Below are 13,031 nucleotides of genomic sequence, written 5' to 3'. Positions count from 1 at the left end.
GGAATTCTGGGGGTGCTGCAGCTTCACACAGAAGGGAGGGGTGGAAGAGCAGGAATTCGGGGAGTCCATGGGGGATGTGGGTGGTGGAAAAGGAATATGTAGAGCTGGGCTGGATATCATTGGATAACCCTTCCAGCTGAAATGTTCTGTTCTAAAAATGGGGATATGGGATGAAAAACCTTCTTCAGCTGGTGCCAGAGCATGACCAGCTTTCAAAAGCTACTTATAAATAATAACCCATGAGAATTATTATTTATAACTACTTATAAATAATAACCCATGAGAGGGGAAACACCCCAGGTGAGGAGGTTGCTGAAGTGCCCTCTGAGCTGATCCTTTGTTCCTTTCTCTCCCCGCATCCAGGTGAATACTGGGTTGATCCCAACCAGGGGTGTTCCAGAGACTCTTTCAAAGTTTACTGTAATTTCACAGCTGGTGGAGAGACCTGCATCTTCCCTGATAAGAAATCTGAAGGAGTAAGTCCACACCACCTTTGCTTTCCCCTCTATCCTGGTGATAGATGGTTTCCTGATATCAATATTCATAGGCAGCCAATTGAACAGCAGCAAGGAAGGATCCAAGATCCAGAATGTTCCTTTGTTACACAACATTAGCTTCTACAATAACACAGAATATGTTGACAAAGAGAAAAAATCAGATTTAAACTGTGATTTGGGCCAAACCTCTGATGGTTTCCCAGGCAATAATAATAAATGGTATAATTTATTATACCATAATAAATGGTAAAACCTAAATTTTTTGCACTTTGCTGTCCAAGGCAGGGGTTGTGTGTTGGTGCAGGAATTGGGAGCTCTGTTTAACTCATTCCCTCCCACAGCCCTGCATGCCCAAGCACCACTGATTCCCCTCCCCTCCCTGTGTTTCCAGGCAGAGCAGATAAATGTTTACCTCCTGTCATTTTTCCTGCTGTTCCTTGTGGGTAAATGATCCTAAATGATTGCAAGCAGGCTCAGAGCTCTCCCTGGCACCGCTGCACAAGGTTGATGAAGTGATTTGTGTAATGATGCTCTTAGCTCAGCCATCCCCATCATTTTTGTCCTGTATCCCTGCACTCTGTTTTCCAGAGCTGCTCTTCCTGCTGCCTGGGGACCAGCTGTGGCACAGGCCAAGCAGAAACACAACAATTCAGCCTGGGGGGAGCTGTGCCAGTGTCACAGTTGTGCTCCAGCTGTGACAAAGCTGAGCTGTTCTCCTGCTGCATTTCATCCACCAGAAATGTGTGTCAGCACAGCACAAAGCACACGCCACATAAATCCTCCCTGAGTTTTTCTTGGGGCTGTTTAAAGAGGAGATGGATTTCCTCTTGCTTTGCATCAGTGAGCTGTGTTTTTCCTCAAAATTTGACAGCTCAAAAAGCAGAGTCTGGCCATGATCTTGCAGGGGCCTGAGCTCCTGCTGTGCTGGTTCAGCAAGGGGCTCTGTGGAGCTGCAGAACTCCTCAAATACAAATTTCCTGCTGGGATCCATAAGAAAAAAGTTCTCCCACCCGGGGGGATGCAAAGAGGCACCACCCCAGCCCTGGGTGGGTTTGTGATGAGGCACAGCAGAGTTTTAGCCGTGGCTCCTTGTGATAGTGTTCACAGGAAGAGATGAGGATCTGACTCCATGTTTCAGAAAGCTTGATTTGTTATTTTATGATATATACTACATTAAAACTATACTAAAAGAATAGAAGAAAAGGTTTCATCTCAGAAGGCTAGCTAAGCTAAGAATAGAATAGAAAAGAATGAATAACAAAGGCAGCTGTCCCAGACTCTCTGTCCGAGCCAGCTGTGCTGTGATTGGCCATTAATTACAAACAGCCACAGGAGACCAATCACAGATCCACCTGTTGCATTCCACACCAGCAGATAATCATTGTTTACATTTTGTTCCCAAGGCCTCTCAGCTTCTCAGGAGGAAAAAATCCTAAGGAAAGGATTTTTCATAAAAGATGTCTGCGACAGGTCCTCTCAGCTAATCCCTCCCCCAGCACAAACTCTGGGATTTGCTCTGCAGGTGACATCCTGCAAAGGGCAGGGCAGTCCCCACTCACCTGCAGCTGGGCTGCTGCTTTAGCAGAGATTTCCAGCCCAAATGAGGGCGTTGTGGAAGGCTGAGGGAGCAGCCACGCTCCTTCCTTGTGCTCTGGCCCAGCTGCTGAGCTGGGGCTGCCTTCAGGATGCTCTGGTGGCTGATTCCTTGTCCAGGTCACCCCTGTGGGTACCTGGAGCTCCATCCTGTGTGTCCAGCACCTCAGGCAGCCAGAGGCTTTTCCTGCATCACATCCTTTGCCTTTCCCAGCCCCACAGCACCTGGATTTGGCACTAGAGAGGCACCAGGCTTCTCCAGCACCAACACTGCCCTCCACACGAAGATCAATGCACCTTTTCCCACCCATGCTTCTTTTTTCTCTCTCTGTCTTTCCTTTTAATTTTCCTGCCACTGCTGGATTTGCATCCCAAGTTCCTAGGAGGCAGAGACAGCCCTTAGCAAGGGAGGCTGGTGCCAGCAGCACCACTCCATCTCCTCAGCTTCAGAGCCACCTTCTGCTCCCATTACTGATGTATACAAATTTTTAAAAACATTTTAAAGCACGTTGGACAGTTTCAATAAGACATGCAGACTCTGGAATGAAAGTAAACTTTTTAATTTTGATTATATTTTTTTTTCTTTCTCTCTTCCCTCCTTGCTGTCCACAAACTAGGCTAGAATTACTTCCTGGCCCAAGGAAAACCCAGGCTCGTGGTTCAGTGAATTCAAGCGCGGTAAACTGGTAAGAAGCATCCTGGTGCTTGCTGTTTCCTTTAACCCCCTGTCATATTTTACAGAGTAAAATGGCTCGTTGGCCCAAAGAGCAGCCTTCCACATGGTATAGTCAATACAAGCGGGGGTCCTTGGTAAGTGGCTAACCCTGGCCCTGAATCAGAGCTTGGCACCTGCTTTGGTATGGCCACGCTGCTGCCCTCTGCATGCTGGACTAACCCCCCTGCCAGACACATGGAGGTGTTTAAGGTGGAATTCTGAGAGAGAGCCCAAAGCCTCTGGGGGGCTCTGTTCCAGTCTGCCTCACTGGGGACTGGGGAGCTGAGCTTTGCCCGGGGTTAGAAGGGGACACGGGGGTGTCCTGGGGACACCATGGGGACCCTGGGGCAGCTCTGTCTGCACAGAGCTCTGCAGGAGAGCTGCATCCCACAGGGAATTCTGCATCCAACAGGGAGTGCTCCATCCCACAGGGAACACTCCATCCCAGAGGGAGAGCTCCATCCCTCAAGGAAAGCTGCATCCCACAGGGAATTCTGCATCCCACAGGGAGAGCTGCATCCCACAGGGAGAGTTGCATCCCACAGGGAGAGTTGCATCCCGCAGGGAGAGTTGCATCCCGCAGGGAACACTCCATCCCACAGGGAGAGCTCCATCCCACAGGGAGAGTTGCATCCCACAGGGAGTGCTCCATCCCACAGGGAACACTCCATCCCACAGGGAGAGCTCCATCCCACAGGGAGAGCTCCATCCCACAGGGAGTGCTCCATCCCACAGGGAACACTCCATCCCACAGGGAGAGCTCCATCCCTCAAGGAAAGCTGCATCCCACAGGGAGAGCTGCATCCCACAGGGAGAACTCCATCCCACAGGGAATTCTGCATCCCACAGGGAACACTCCACCCCACAGGGAGAGCTGTTGTTGTCTCTTCCCCAGTCCCCATTTTGGGTGTCCCCACGTTGCTGTCCCCTTGTTGCTGTCCCGCAGCAATACTACCTTACCCCAAGAGCTGAGAGATCCCTAAAATGCTGCTCCAGCCCCGAGCTGGGCACTGTGCTGGGACCCAGGGGAGGAGCTGCACATCTCTGGCCTCTCCAGGGTGCCCTAGAGGGTGGATTTTGTCCCCATGTGGAGATGAACCACTCTGGGGACTCCCATGCTGACCCCAGAGCTTGGGAGAACCAAAGTCATTTATTTAAAGGAAGATTTCCAGCCAAGTGTAGTGGAAAAGAATTTGACTGAGTCACAATTAAGGATTTTTTAACGGGGGAAGAGCTGTTTCGAGGTCAAACAAGGCATAAACCAGGAAAAGCTCTGGTTTCTTATCTGGTAACAGGACATGCACATTGTGGGGAGCTCATTCCCACAGTGACCCCCAGTGCTGGGCAGGGATGTCAGATTTGTGTCTTCAGCCCCAGAAATGTCCCCTGGCCCACCAGTTCCTGTAGAATCAGCGGGATGCACGAAAGGAGCTCAGTCAAACCAGGAGAATGTGGGAACAAGCAAATATTCCATGGACACAACCAGCCTGCCCAGGGCCAGGAGATGCTCTGCTGTGTCCCACTGAGTTGTCCCCTCCCCAGGGCAGGGGTTCCTGCCCCAGCTTCCACCTTAAAGGGCAAACAACCCAAGCCCTGGTTGTTTCCCACGTTTGCCGCATTCCATCGCCACTAAAACACATTTTGCTCTGACCCTGCCCTCGAGGAGGACACGGCTTCTGGGGCTTCTCTGCATCACCAAATCAGGCTGCAGAGCCAAGGCTTCAGCCTCCTGGCTCCTTGGAGGGCAGCTACTCATAGCTTAATTACAGAGTACTTCATCAGTTAATGTTCCAAGTACCTCCACTTCTCCATCTCCCCTGCTTCTCCTTTTCCCAGCTCTGTTAGAGGCTCAGTTGCCAGCCTAGAGCTTAGGGCTTATTCTCTTTCAGATAAAAACATTTCTGGTGCTACTTGGAGCTCTTTGTTCCGTCCTTTTGTGTTGTCATTTCCCTGCCTTTTTTTTTTTTTTACCTGTCCTGCTTTTTCTATTTGGAAAAATAAAAAGAGCCACCAGTATGTGGAAGACCTACCTAAGCAAACAACAAAACAGTCAAACACACAGACCATAAAAGGTTTATTTATTTATTTATTTATTTTAAGATTAGCTGTGATTTTGCCTCAGTCAGTATTTGGAACCATGAGATTGGTAAATTGAGGAGACATTTGACTCAGCTGAAATTTGTGTGTGGATGGGCAGAATCCAAAGGAGTTTGAGTTCCTCTCTGGGTGTAACTCTGCTCCTGTTACTCCATGGAGAAGTTCCTGCTGTCTTGAGGGGCTGAATCCTTGGGGAGCCCCAAAGCTGAGGGGAAGATTTCCAGTGCTGCCAGGGGCTCCATATAAATCCTGGGATTGCACAGCTGGGCAGGTGCTGCCTTTCTTCTGGAGACGCCTGAAGTGAGAGGGATGCAGTAAATATGAAATACAACCAAACCAGCTGGGTTTGATGCTCCCACACCATCATTAATCAATTCCACAAAGCCCTTGGAGCCAATTCCTTACCTTTCCTCAGGATGCAGCCAAGCTGTGTTTAGAGGGATAAGAGGCTTGCAGGTGTTTTTTCTCTGTGTGTGTTACACACAATTCCCAGCAGCTCTAACGACGTCTGCACCCATCCCATCTCAGCCACATGACACCTCCCAGCACAGAGAAAAGAGGAAAATACTGGATTTTCCCAAACTGTGCAAACATTGTGCACAAAACCAGCTCCCAGTGGCACCAGCTGGAAAGCTGGGACAGGGCTTCACCAAAATCTGCACAGCCTGAACAACAAAAGAGCCCTTAAAAGGCAGCCGGACTGCAAAGCAAGCACTGGTTTGAAATAAAACTAAATAAGAGAAAGTCCTGCAGCTCAGTAGTGCCACATGGGGTGTGTGACAAGTCCTTGGCATTTTTTGTCGCCTTCCTTCCACGTGCTGGTGGCTTTCTGGTAGCTCCTCCTGGCATGCGTGGCTCTCTCCTGGTCAGTCACATTTAACTCTCAGGAGGACAGTGCAGCATCATCCTGACAAACCGGTTGGTATCTTTGTTTATTTGGATTATCTCTTTTAATTCAGTGTTTTCTTGTGGTTATCAATCAATCTCTTCTACTGTTTGCAGCCTGCACCACAACTCGAGGGTTGGTGGCACCTGGAGGAAATCCACGCTGGTTGGGTGCCTGGGTTTTGTTCCTGGTTGTTTCTAAAGAAACCCTCAGTCCATCCAGGGCAGTGGTTTGGAGATGCCACCTCAAGCACAGTCAGTTCATACCTGCAAAAACTCATTTTGTGGGCTGTGAAAGTCCCACAAAGTCCTGAATCCCCCAAGTGCTGGGATTGGGTTTCAATAATTTTTTTTTGTAGGAATAAATTCTCCTGCATGGGAGAAAAAGGAGCCTGGTGGGAAGAATGGAGCAAATCCCAGTGTGCAAGACTGGGATTCACAATCTGTGTTCACAACAGGGCAGCAAATCCATTTTCCCTTTACCTGAGCTGAGCTTTTCCAACCAGGGCAGCCCCCAGTCGTCACCAGCAGTGCCAGGATTGCTTCAAACCCCAGGAAAAATGAATGGAGAATACCCCAGGGTGTGCAGAACAAAACACCCCCAGCAGTCAGAAATTTGTGTCAGACAGGACAGGAAAATAAAGCCCTGAACCCTCACAGAAATTCACCTTCTCTCCTCTTCAAAAGCTGGAGAAATACGCCCAATATCGGCTTAAACTTGAGACATCTCCCCAAATTCCCACCCTCTGGCAGCCAGGGCTGAAATCCCCTTGTCTATTTCCCCCTGCCCTCCTTAGATTTAATTTTTTTGCTCACACCTTCGCCCCATCCAGCAGGAGAACAAAAAGTTCTTGAGTGAGCAAAGCAGGAACTCTGTGGTGACCCTGGTGTCCCTCATGAGCAGTGTTTGTGGTAACACTGGTGTCCCTCAGGAGCAGTGTCTGTGTTGGTGACGCTGGTGTCCCTCAGAAGCTGTTTGTGCTGGTGATCCTGGTGTCCCTCAGGAGCAGTGTCTGTGGTGACCCTGGTGTCCGTCAGGAGCTGTTTGTGCTGGTGACCCTGGTGTCCCTCATGATCAGTGTCTATGGTGACACTGGTGTCCCTCAGGATCAGAGTCTGTGCTGGTGACCCTGCTGTCCCTCAGAGCCCCCAGCTGTGTCTCCCTGTCCCTCACTGCCCAGTGTTGTCCCTTGTCCCCCTCTCCCAGCTCTCCTACGTGGACTCGGACGGGAACCCCATCGGGGTGGTGCAGATGACCTTCCTGCGTCTGCTGAGCGCCTCGGCCCGCCAGAACCTCACCTACAACTGCTACCAGTCGGTGGCCTGGCACGATGCCACCACCAACAGCTACGACAAGGCCATCCGCTTCCTGGGCTCCAACGACGAGGAGATGTCCTACGACAACAACCCCTACATCCGACCTGCCCTCGACGGCTGCGCGGTACGTGGGGGCTCCTGGCCCTGGGGACACCTTGGGGACACCTCTGTGCCCTCCCCTGCTTGCCCAGCACCATGTTCCCCAGAGCAGATCACCCCCAAATTTCTGGTGCTTCAGGGTCCTTGATATGGGAGACATCAACGTGCTCTTCCCTAAATTGGAAATAAATGATTCCGTGGGAATCTGTGATCCTGCTGGAAGCTGCAGCGTGTCCAGGAGTCAAATTAATCTGATTCATCCATTTTATCTGCCTAAAAGTGCTGCTTGTTGTTTTAAAATCCTCTCTGGGCTTTTATTCTCACCCAATTCCTCACACGGAGAGAGGCGAGCGATGGCGCCCGGTTGGGTTGGACATTTGCAGGGTTTGATAAGGATCTTTGTGACTGCTTTCAGAAATTCTGAAAATTGAGGTTGGAAATTGGGTTGGAAATTTGCAGGGTTTGATAAAGACCTTTGTGACTGCTTTCAGGAATTCTGAAAATTTGGGTTGGAAATTTTCAGGGTTGAAAGTGATCTTTGTAACTGCTTTCAGGAATTCTGGGAGGTAAAGCAGGAAGGGCTTGGTTGGAATTTTTGTTTTTGCAGCCCCAGGAGGGCTCTGGGCTGGGCTGCTCATGGGGTGCACAAGCTGAGCCACAATTTCCCAAGGTGTCTCATGTCCTCCCTTTTCTTCTAACTCCTCTTGGATGCTTGATTTGGGTTTAAACTCTGAAAATTCTGCCCTCAGGAGATAAAAATTTGGCAAAGCAGGTGTTGCATGCATTTATTTTGAGCCCCAGCTTGCTGGTGTAAAAATATGAATAATTCCCACCCTCTGGAACTGCAGCACTTGGAGCCCACGGGACAGAAAGATTGAGATGTTTGACAGAAAAAGCTCCTCGTGTAATTTGAGATTGAAACGCTTCTGTTCTGGCACAAACAGATTTTTTTACTGATGGAGCAATGAGGAAAATCAGATTAGAACTTTTAACACATTCCTGGAGAGGGAAAGGGCATCCATCCCCCTTCTGGAAACACTCAGGAGAAGTTTATCCTCAAGTTTTTCGTGTCTCCTGCTGACATAACATCCTTGGGGAAAAGGGCCTTCTCTCCCTTCCCCTTCTGAAACTCAGGCTTGCTGGAGGAGCATGTGTTGCACGTTTTAAAGGGGATGAGCCTCCTGAAAACCTCCACCTTTTGGGCAGATAAATTGGATTAATCTGCTACCCTGGCAGATCGTGCTGCCCAAAGCACAGGCAGGATATTTGAGATTTATCTATTTACTTAAAAGGAGTCTGGGGTTTACAATTGATTCCCGACATTAAAGATGATTTTACTCTGACTCTTAGACCCATAAAAAGGCTGTTAGGAATTTAGAGAACTCCACCAGGAGTTTAGAGGTGCTTTTATGTCTTTTTTGGGAGCGAGTGCTACAACCTATCCAATTGCTGGGCTCAGCTGTGCTGGGTTAATGGTTGGACTCGATCCTAAAGGTCTTTTCCATCCTAAATGATTCCAGGATTGAGCCCTACCCTGTGGAGATGAGGTTGGGCTGCCCCACACGGGGTTGCCACAGAGGTCCTGCTGTAGTGTTGAGGCTGCTGAAACCAGGGCTGATGTTCTTCCCATAATGTGAACATGTTTTTCCTGAACTTCCAGCCCTTCCTCATAGCTGTGCTCCAGCCTGTTCTCCCAAGCCACACAAATCACAGGGAAAGGTAGAGCCCAAAGCTGCTCCATAAATTCTCTTGTTTGTGCAGCTTTGTATGCCCTCAGGGGGTACTTCTGCTCCTCTAATAATTATTTATATTTTGGAAACAACTCCATGGCCACCAGGCATGATAAAAAGACAGCAGCACCTTGTGAATTCCACCAAGCTTTAAATGTGATCTTTTCACTAATGTATTCAAATTAAATTGTTATCATTTGCCCAAGAAGCCAGGTGTGTCCTGGGGGAGGGAAAACAACCTTTCCACAGCCCAAACTTTTCTAGGCTCCCATTCCAGCTTGGAAATGTGCTGGAGCAGAGTTAGAGTGTCACGATCTGCTTCTGCTCCAAGGTCTGGGCATCTCCCAAGGGTTTTTCAGCACATGTGTTAAACGTGCAAATAAATTTATTTGGATGGTGGTGACTCCAATTTGGGTCCAAAAATTCCCAGCAAAAATCAACCCCACATTCCCAGCAGAGTGGTGATTATTCAGTTGTGCTGATGTTGGCGTGGAGGCATCCTCAGAGCTCCTCTTTCCCTCATTCCAGGCAAGGAAGGGCTACCAGAAAACCATCCTGGAAATCAACACGCCCAAAGTGGAGCAGGTCCCCATAGTCGACATCATGTTCAATGACTTCGGAGAAGCGGCACAGAAATTTGGATTCGAGGTGGGACCAGCTTGCTTCCTGGGCTAAAAGAGCCACCTGAACCTAGTCTCCAAATGAGCAACCTCGTAACCTCATTGCGCCATTTAATTAAAAACAGAAAAAGAGAAAAAAGAAAAAAAAAAGGAGAAAAAAAAGAATTCCTCGTCACGTGCACGGTCTGAAACTGGACAGCGATGGGTTATTATTTTTTTTTCCCCTCCTCCCCACCTATTTTGTTGTGTCCCTGGTTTTGCCCCAGCCCCTCTGTGCCCCCCTCAGCCATTCCCAGGATGGATATGGAATCTCATGACCAACAGCCACACACGGAGACCTGGCCCTGTCCCTGCTGCCACCGAGCTGAGCCCACCTCCAGCAAACTCCTCCTGCAAACTCCTCCTCCTCCTCTTCTCACCAGGAAGCTTTTGTTTGTTCCTAAGGAAGAAAAAAAAAATGGAAAAAACTTGAAATTCCTCATGTCCAGCTCAATGTTGAAGTCCTGGCAGTCCTGGATCTGAAGCTCCTCAGAGGGGTTTTGTTGCCTTCCACGAGGTTTGGATCAGCTCCAGCGTGGCCAATTCCAGAATTTTCCATGTTTCCTCTGCTGAGTTTGCCTCATTCCACATTTTCCAAAGTGCTGACTCAAGGTCACACTGGGCATCTCTTTGCCTTGTCTTAAAGGTGCTTCTATTTTTGTATGTTTGTGTCGTAAATATTTGTGTCGTATTTTATTTGAAATGTTGGAATGTTTCCGCCTTCAAACCATGCAAGTGACCTTGTCTGTGTTGAAGCCACCCCATCCCAGCCAAGCTTCCAGCTGGGAATGAAGACAGCAGCTCCTGTCCCCTCTTCTGCCTCTTCCCAGCCCCAAACTGGGATCTGGAGCCTTGGAATTTCCCCCAGGATCAGCTGCAAACCAGCCCCCTGAGCCGCAGATGCCTTTTGGAATGATTCCTTTCAAAATGAGGAAATTAAAGCCACTCTTTTAACAAAATTCCCTACAAATCCCCTAATCTAAAAGCAGGATCTGCATTGAGTCTCTGCCTTTTCATCCACTTGCTTAACACCCATATTTTAAATGAATTCTTCCTTTTTTTCTTTCAGCATTCCTTTAAAATGATAAGAATTAAACCTGAATCCATTCCCAGTGGCAGATCCCAGTGGCAGGGGAAATCCATTTGTCCTCTCTGAATATCAAGAATAAAAAAAAAACCTAAAAAAAAAAAAAGAAGGAAAAAAAAGGTGCTTTTTATAGTTATTTTTACATATCTCTGTGGTGCTATCTGATGACTTTAACACAACACTGGGGATACCCTGCCACTGGCCAATCTCCCACTTGGCTTTTTAGGCACTTTCAGGCAGATTTTAGCTGCTGATAAATGCATGGCACCTTCTTATCTCTTCTGTCCAAATCCTGCTCCTCTCCATCCTTGGATGTGCCTGTGTAGCAAAAAAACCATTGGATGTCCTTACAATTTTTTTATTATTTTTATTTTTTGGTTTTCCCAAGGATATCCACCTTTTCCCGGTTGGAAGCAGAGCAGATTGTCCTCAGTGGCTGAATGTTTGTGGTGCTAATTTCTGTAGATGTTGGGTGTCCTGAAGCCATGGGAGTGCTGCCCACCCAGCAATCCGGGGAATTTGCAATTTTCCTGCTCTTCCCACTTTTTTTTTTTTTTATTCCTTCCACAGCTCCCAACGTGCTGACGCCCTCTTCTTTTCCCATTCATTTTCCCTCCTTGCCCGTTTTCCTTCTTCAGGTCTCTCAGCTGGAAAATAACTGTTGCAAGGTGGGGTTTTTATAAATTATTATTATTATTATTATTATTATTATTATTATCCTTCGGCCCAGAGCCTTCAGCTCAAGGGGGATTTTTCACCACCAAGGAAAAGACATCACATTCACTGTGAAAAAAGCCTATATATGATGTCTTTTCCCCCCTCCTGCCCAAATTGAGAGCAGCAGCATCCGAGGGAGGGAGGCAGAGCCGTGCTGGAGGGAGCGGCGATGCCAGAGGTGCTTTTTGGGGCCTGGAGGAGCCGTGTCCATCCCTCTCCCTTCTTCTCCTGTGCTCTCTCTCCCATTTTAGGGAATTGAAAAAAAAAAAACAAAACCCCAAAAGGTGCTACCCTAAAAACTGCAGACTCCGGGCAGCAGAGCAGTGAAAAGGAATTTAGGATAATAAATAAGGAATTCAGCTTCTCAGTCACCTTGGCAACAGCGGGAAGGGCAGGAAAGGTTGCACATCCGAGCAAAGCCATATCCTGATATTTCTGATTATTTTGATATTTGTCCACACCTGTGTGTCTGCCCAGGTCATGGGATTCTGTTCTCAATTTTATCATCAAGGGAGCTTTTTTTTTTTTCCTTTGATTTCTCTGCTTGAAGAAGAAGAAGAAAAAAAAAAGAAAAAAGAATAAAAATTTCCTCTGTTGAATTCCACAGTGTTGTAATTGTACTGAGCTCCCAACTGTTCCAATCCCCCCCAGACCACTTAGCTACGGTATATTGCAATAAAATTACTACTTGTATTTGCAGACCTTCTTTTTGTGTAATTTTATTTCCCTCCTCCCCTTAATATATATTGACTTGAACAAATGTTGATAAGAAAAATAAAACCTATGGAAAAAAAACCCCAACTTTTAGTACATAAGGCCCTTTTTAAAATATAGTGTCAAATGCCGTATTGTACATTTCTTCAAAGTCCAATAAACATGTCATAAAATTTAAGTGTAATGCCCATAAGAGCTATTTTTAAATATTTTAAACCTGTGTAATAAAGGAATAAATGTAATAGATTTTTTTTTTCAATAAATCAAGTTTACTGTTTCCACCTAAACCCCCGTGATGTTGAATCTCTTCTTGGAGTTGATTGCAGCGGGATTTCCCCAGGACCCCCCTGCCCTGTGGAGCCTGGAAAGTTCATCAGAGCAGCAGTGGAAGTGCTGAAAGGTAAAGAAATACTGTAAAATAGAACCCAAACCCATCATGGGGAGGAATTCCAGGCCTGGAATCTTTTCTTTGTTTCTTTTTCTTGTCAGTGAGAAATTCCACTGGTTTTGGTTGGATGTGGAGGAGAAGATTGTGTGGCCACCAGCTCTTCACCTTCACAGCAGCAGAAATGTCACCAGAGGAGTTTTTCTCTTGCTGATCTTCTCATCCCAAGACAGATTCAGGAAAAAAAAAACATTTTTCCAACTTCTTGGTGAGCTCCTCAGCCCCCAGTTTTCTGTTCTTGGCCCCAGGGCTCTGCTGTGTGGAGGGAAGCACCATGGGGGACTCTTTGCTCATGCTCTCCTCTTCCTCTCCTGCAGGTTTCACTCCAGGATCCTCTGGAATTCATTGTTGGAAACTCCACCAGTGGCTGCCACCGGATCTGAGTCACTCTGGTCCTCAGGAGCTTCTCCAAACGAGCCCTGCTTGGTGCTGCAGCTCCAGGAGATGTTGGACCTTCAGGAGGTGACATCTGGAGC

At 47.8% G+C, this 13,031-nt stretch overlaps 1 protein-coding gene across 1 annotated transcript in view; it reads left to right on the top strand.

Annotated features, from left to right (window-relative positions):
- Positions 1-12,397, top strand: part of COL5A1 (collagen type V alpha 1 chain) — a 108,205-nt gene extending 95,808 nt beyond the window's left edge. The window contains exons 63-66 of the mRNA XM_031057288.1: positions 350-476; positions 2,708-2,776; positions 6,995-7,228; positions 9,462-12,397. Of these exons, the coding sequence (XP_030913148.1) occupies positions 350-476; positions 2,708-2,776; positions 6,995-7,228; positions 9,462-9,608 (577 nt within the window). The 3' untranslated portion in view covers positions 9,609-12,397. The remainder of the gene's footprint in view (positions 1-349; positions 477-2,707; positions 2,777-6,994; positions 7,229-9,461) is intronic.
- The last annotated feature ends 634 nt before the right edge of the window (positions 12,398-13,031 follow it).

Source organism: Geospiza fortis, unplaced genomic scaffold (genome assembly GCF_000277835.1).
Source record: "Geospiza fortis unplaced genomic scaffold, GeoFor_1.0 scaffold27, whole genome shotgun sequence".
Lineage (NCBI taxonomy): Eukaryota > Metazoa > Chordata > Aves > Passeriformes > Thraupidae > Geospiza > Geospiza fortis.
The sequence above is the reverse complement of the archived record's forward strand: the minus strand, read 5'-3'. Positions and strand labels throughout refer to the sequence as shown.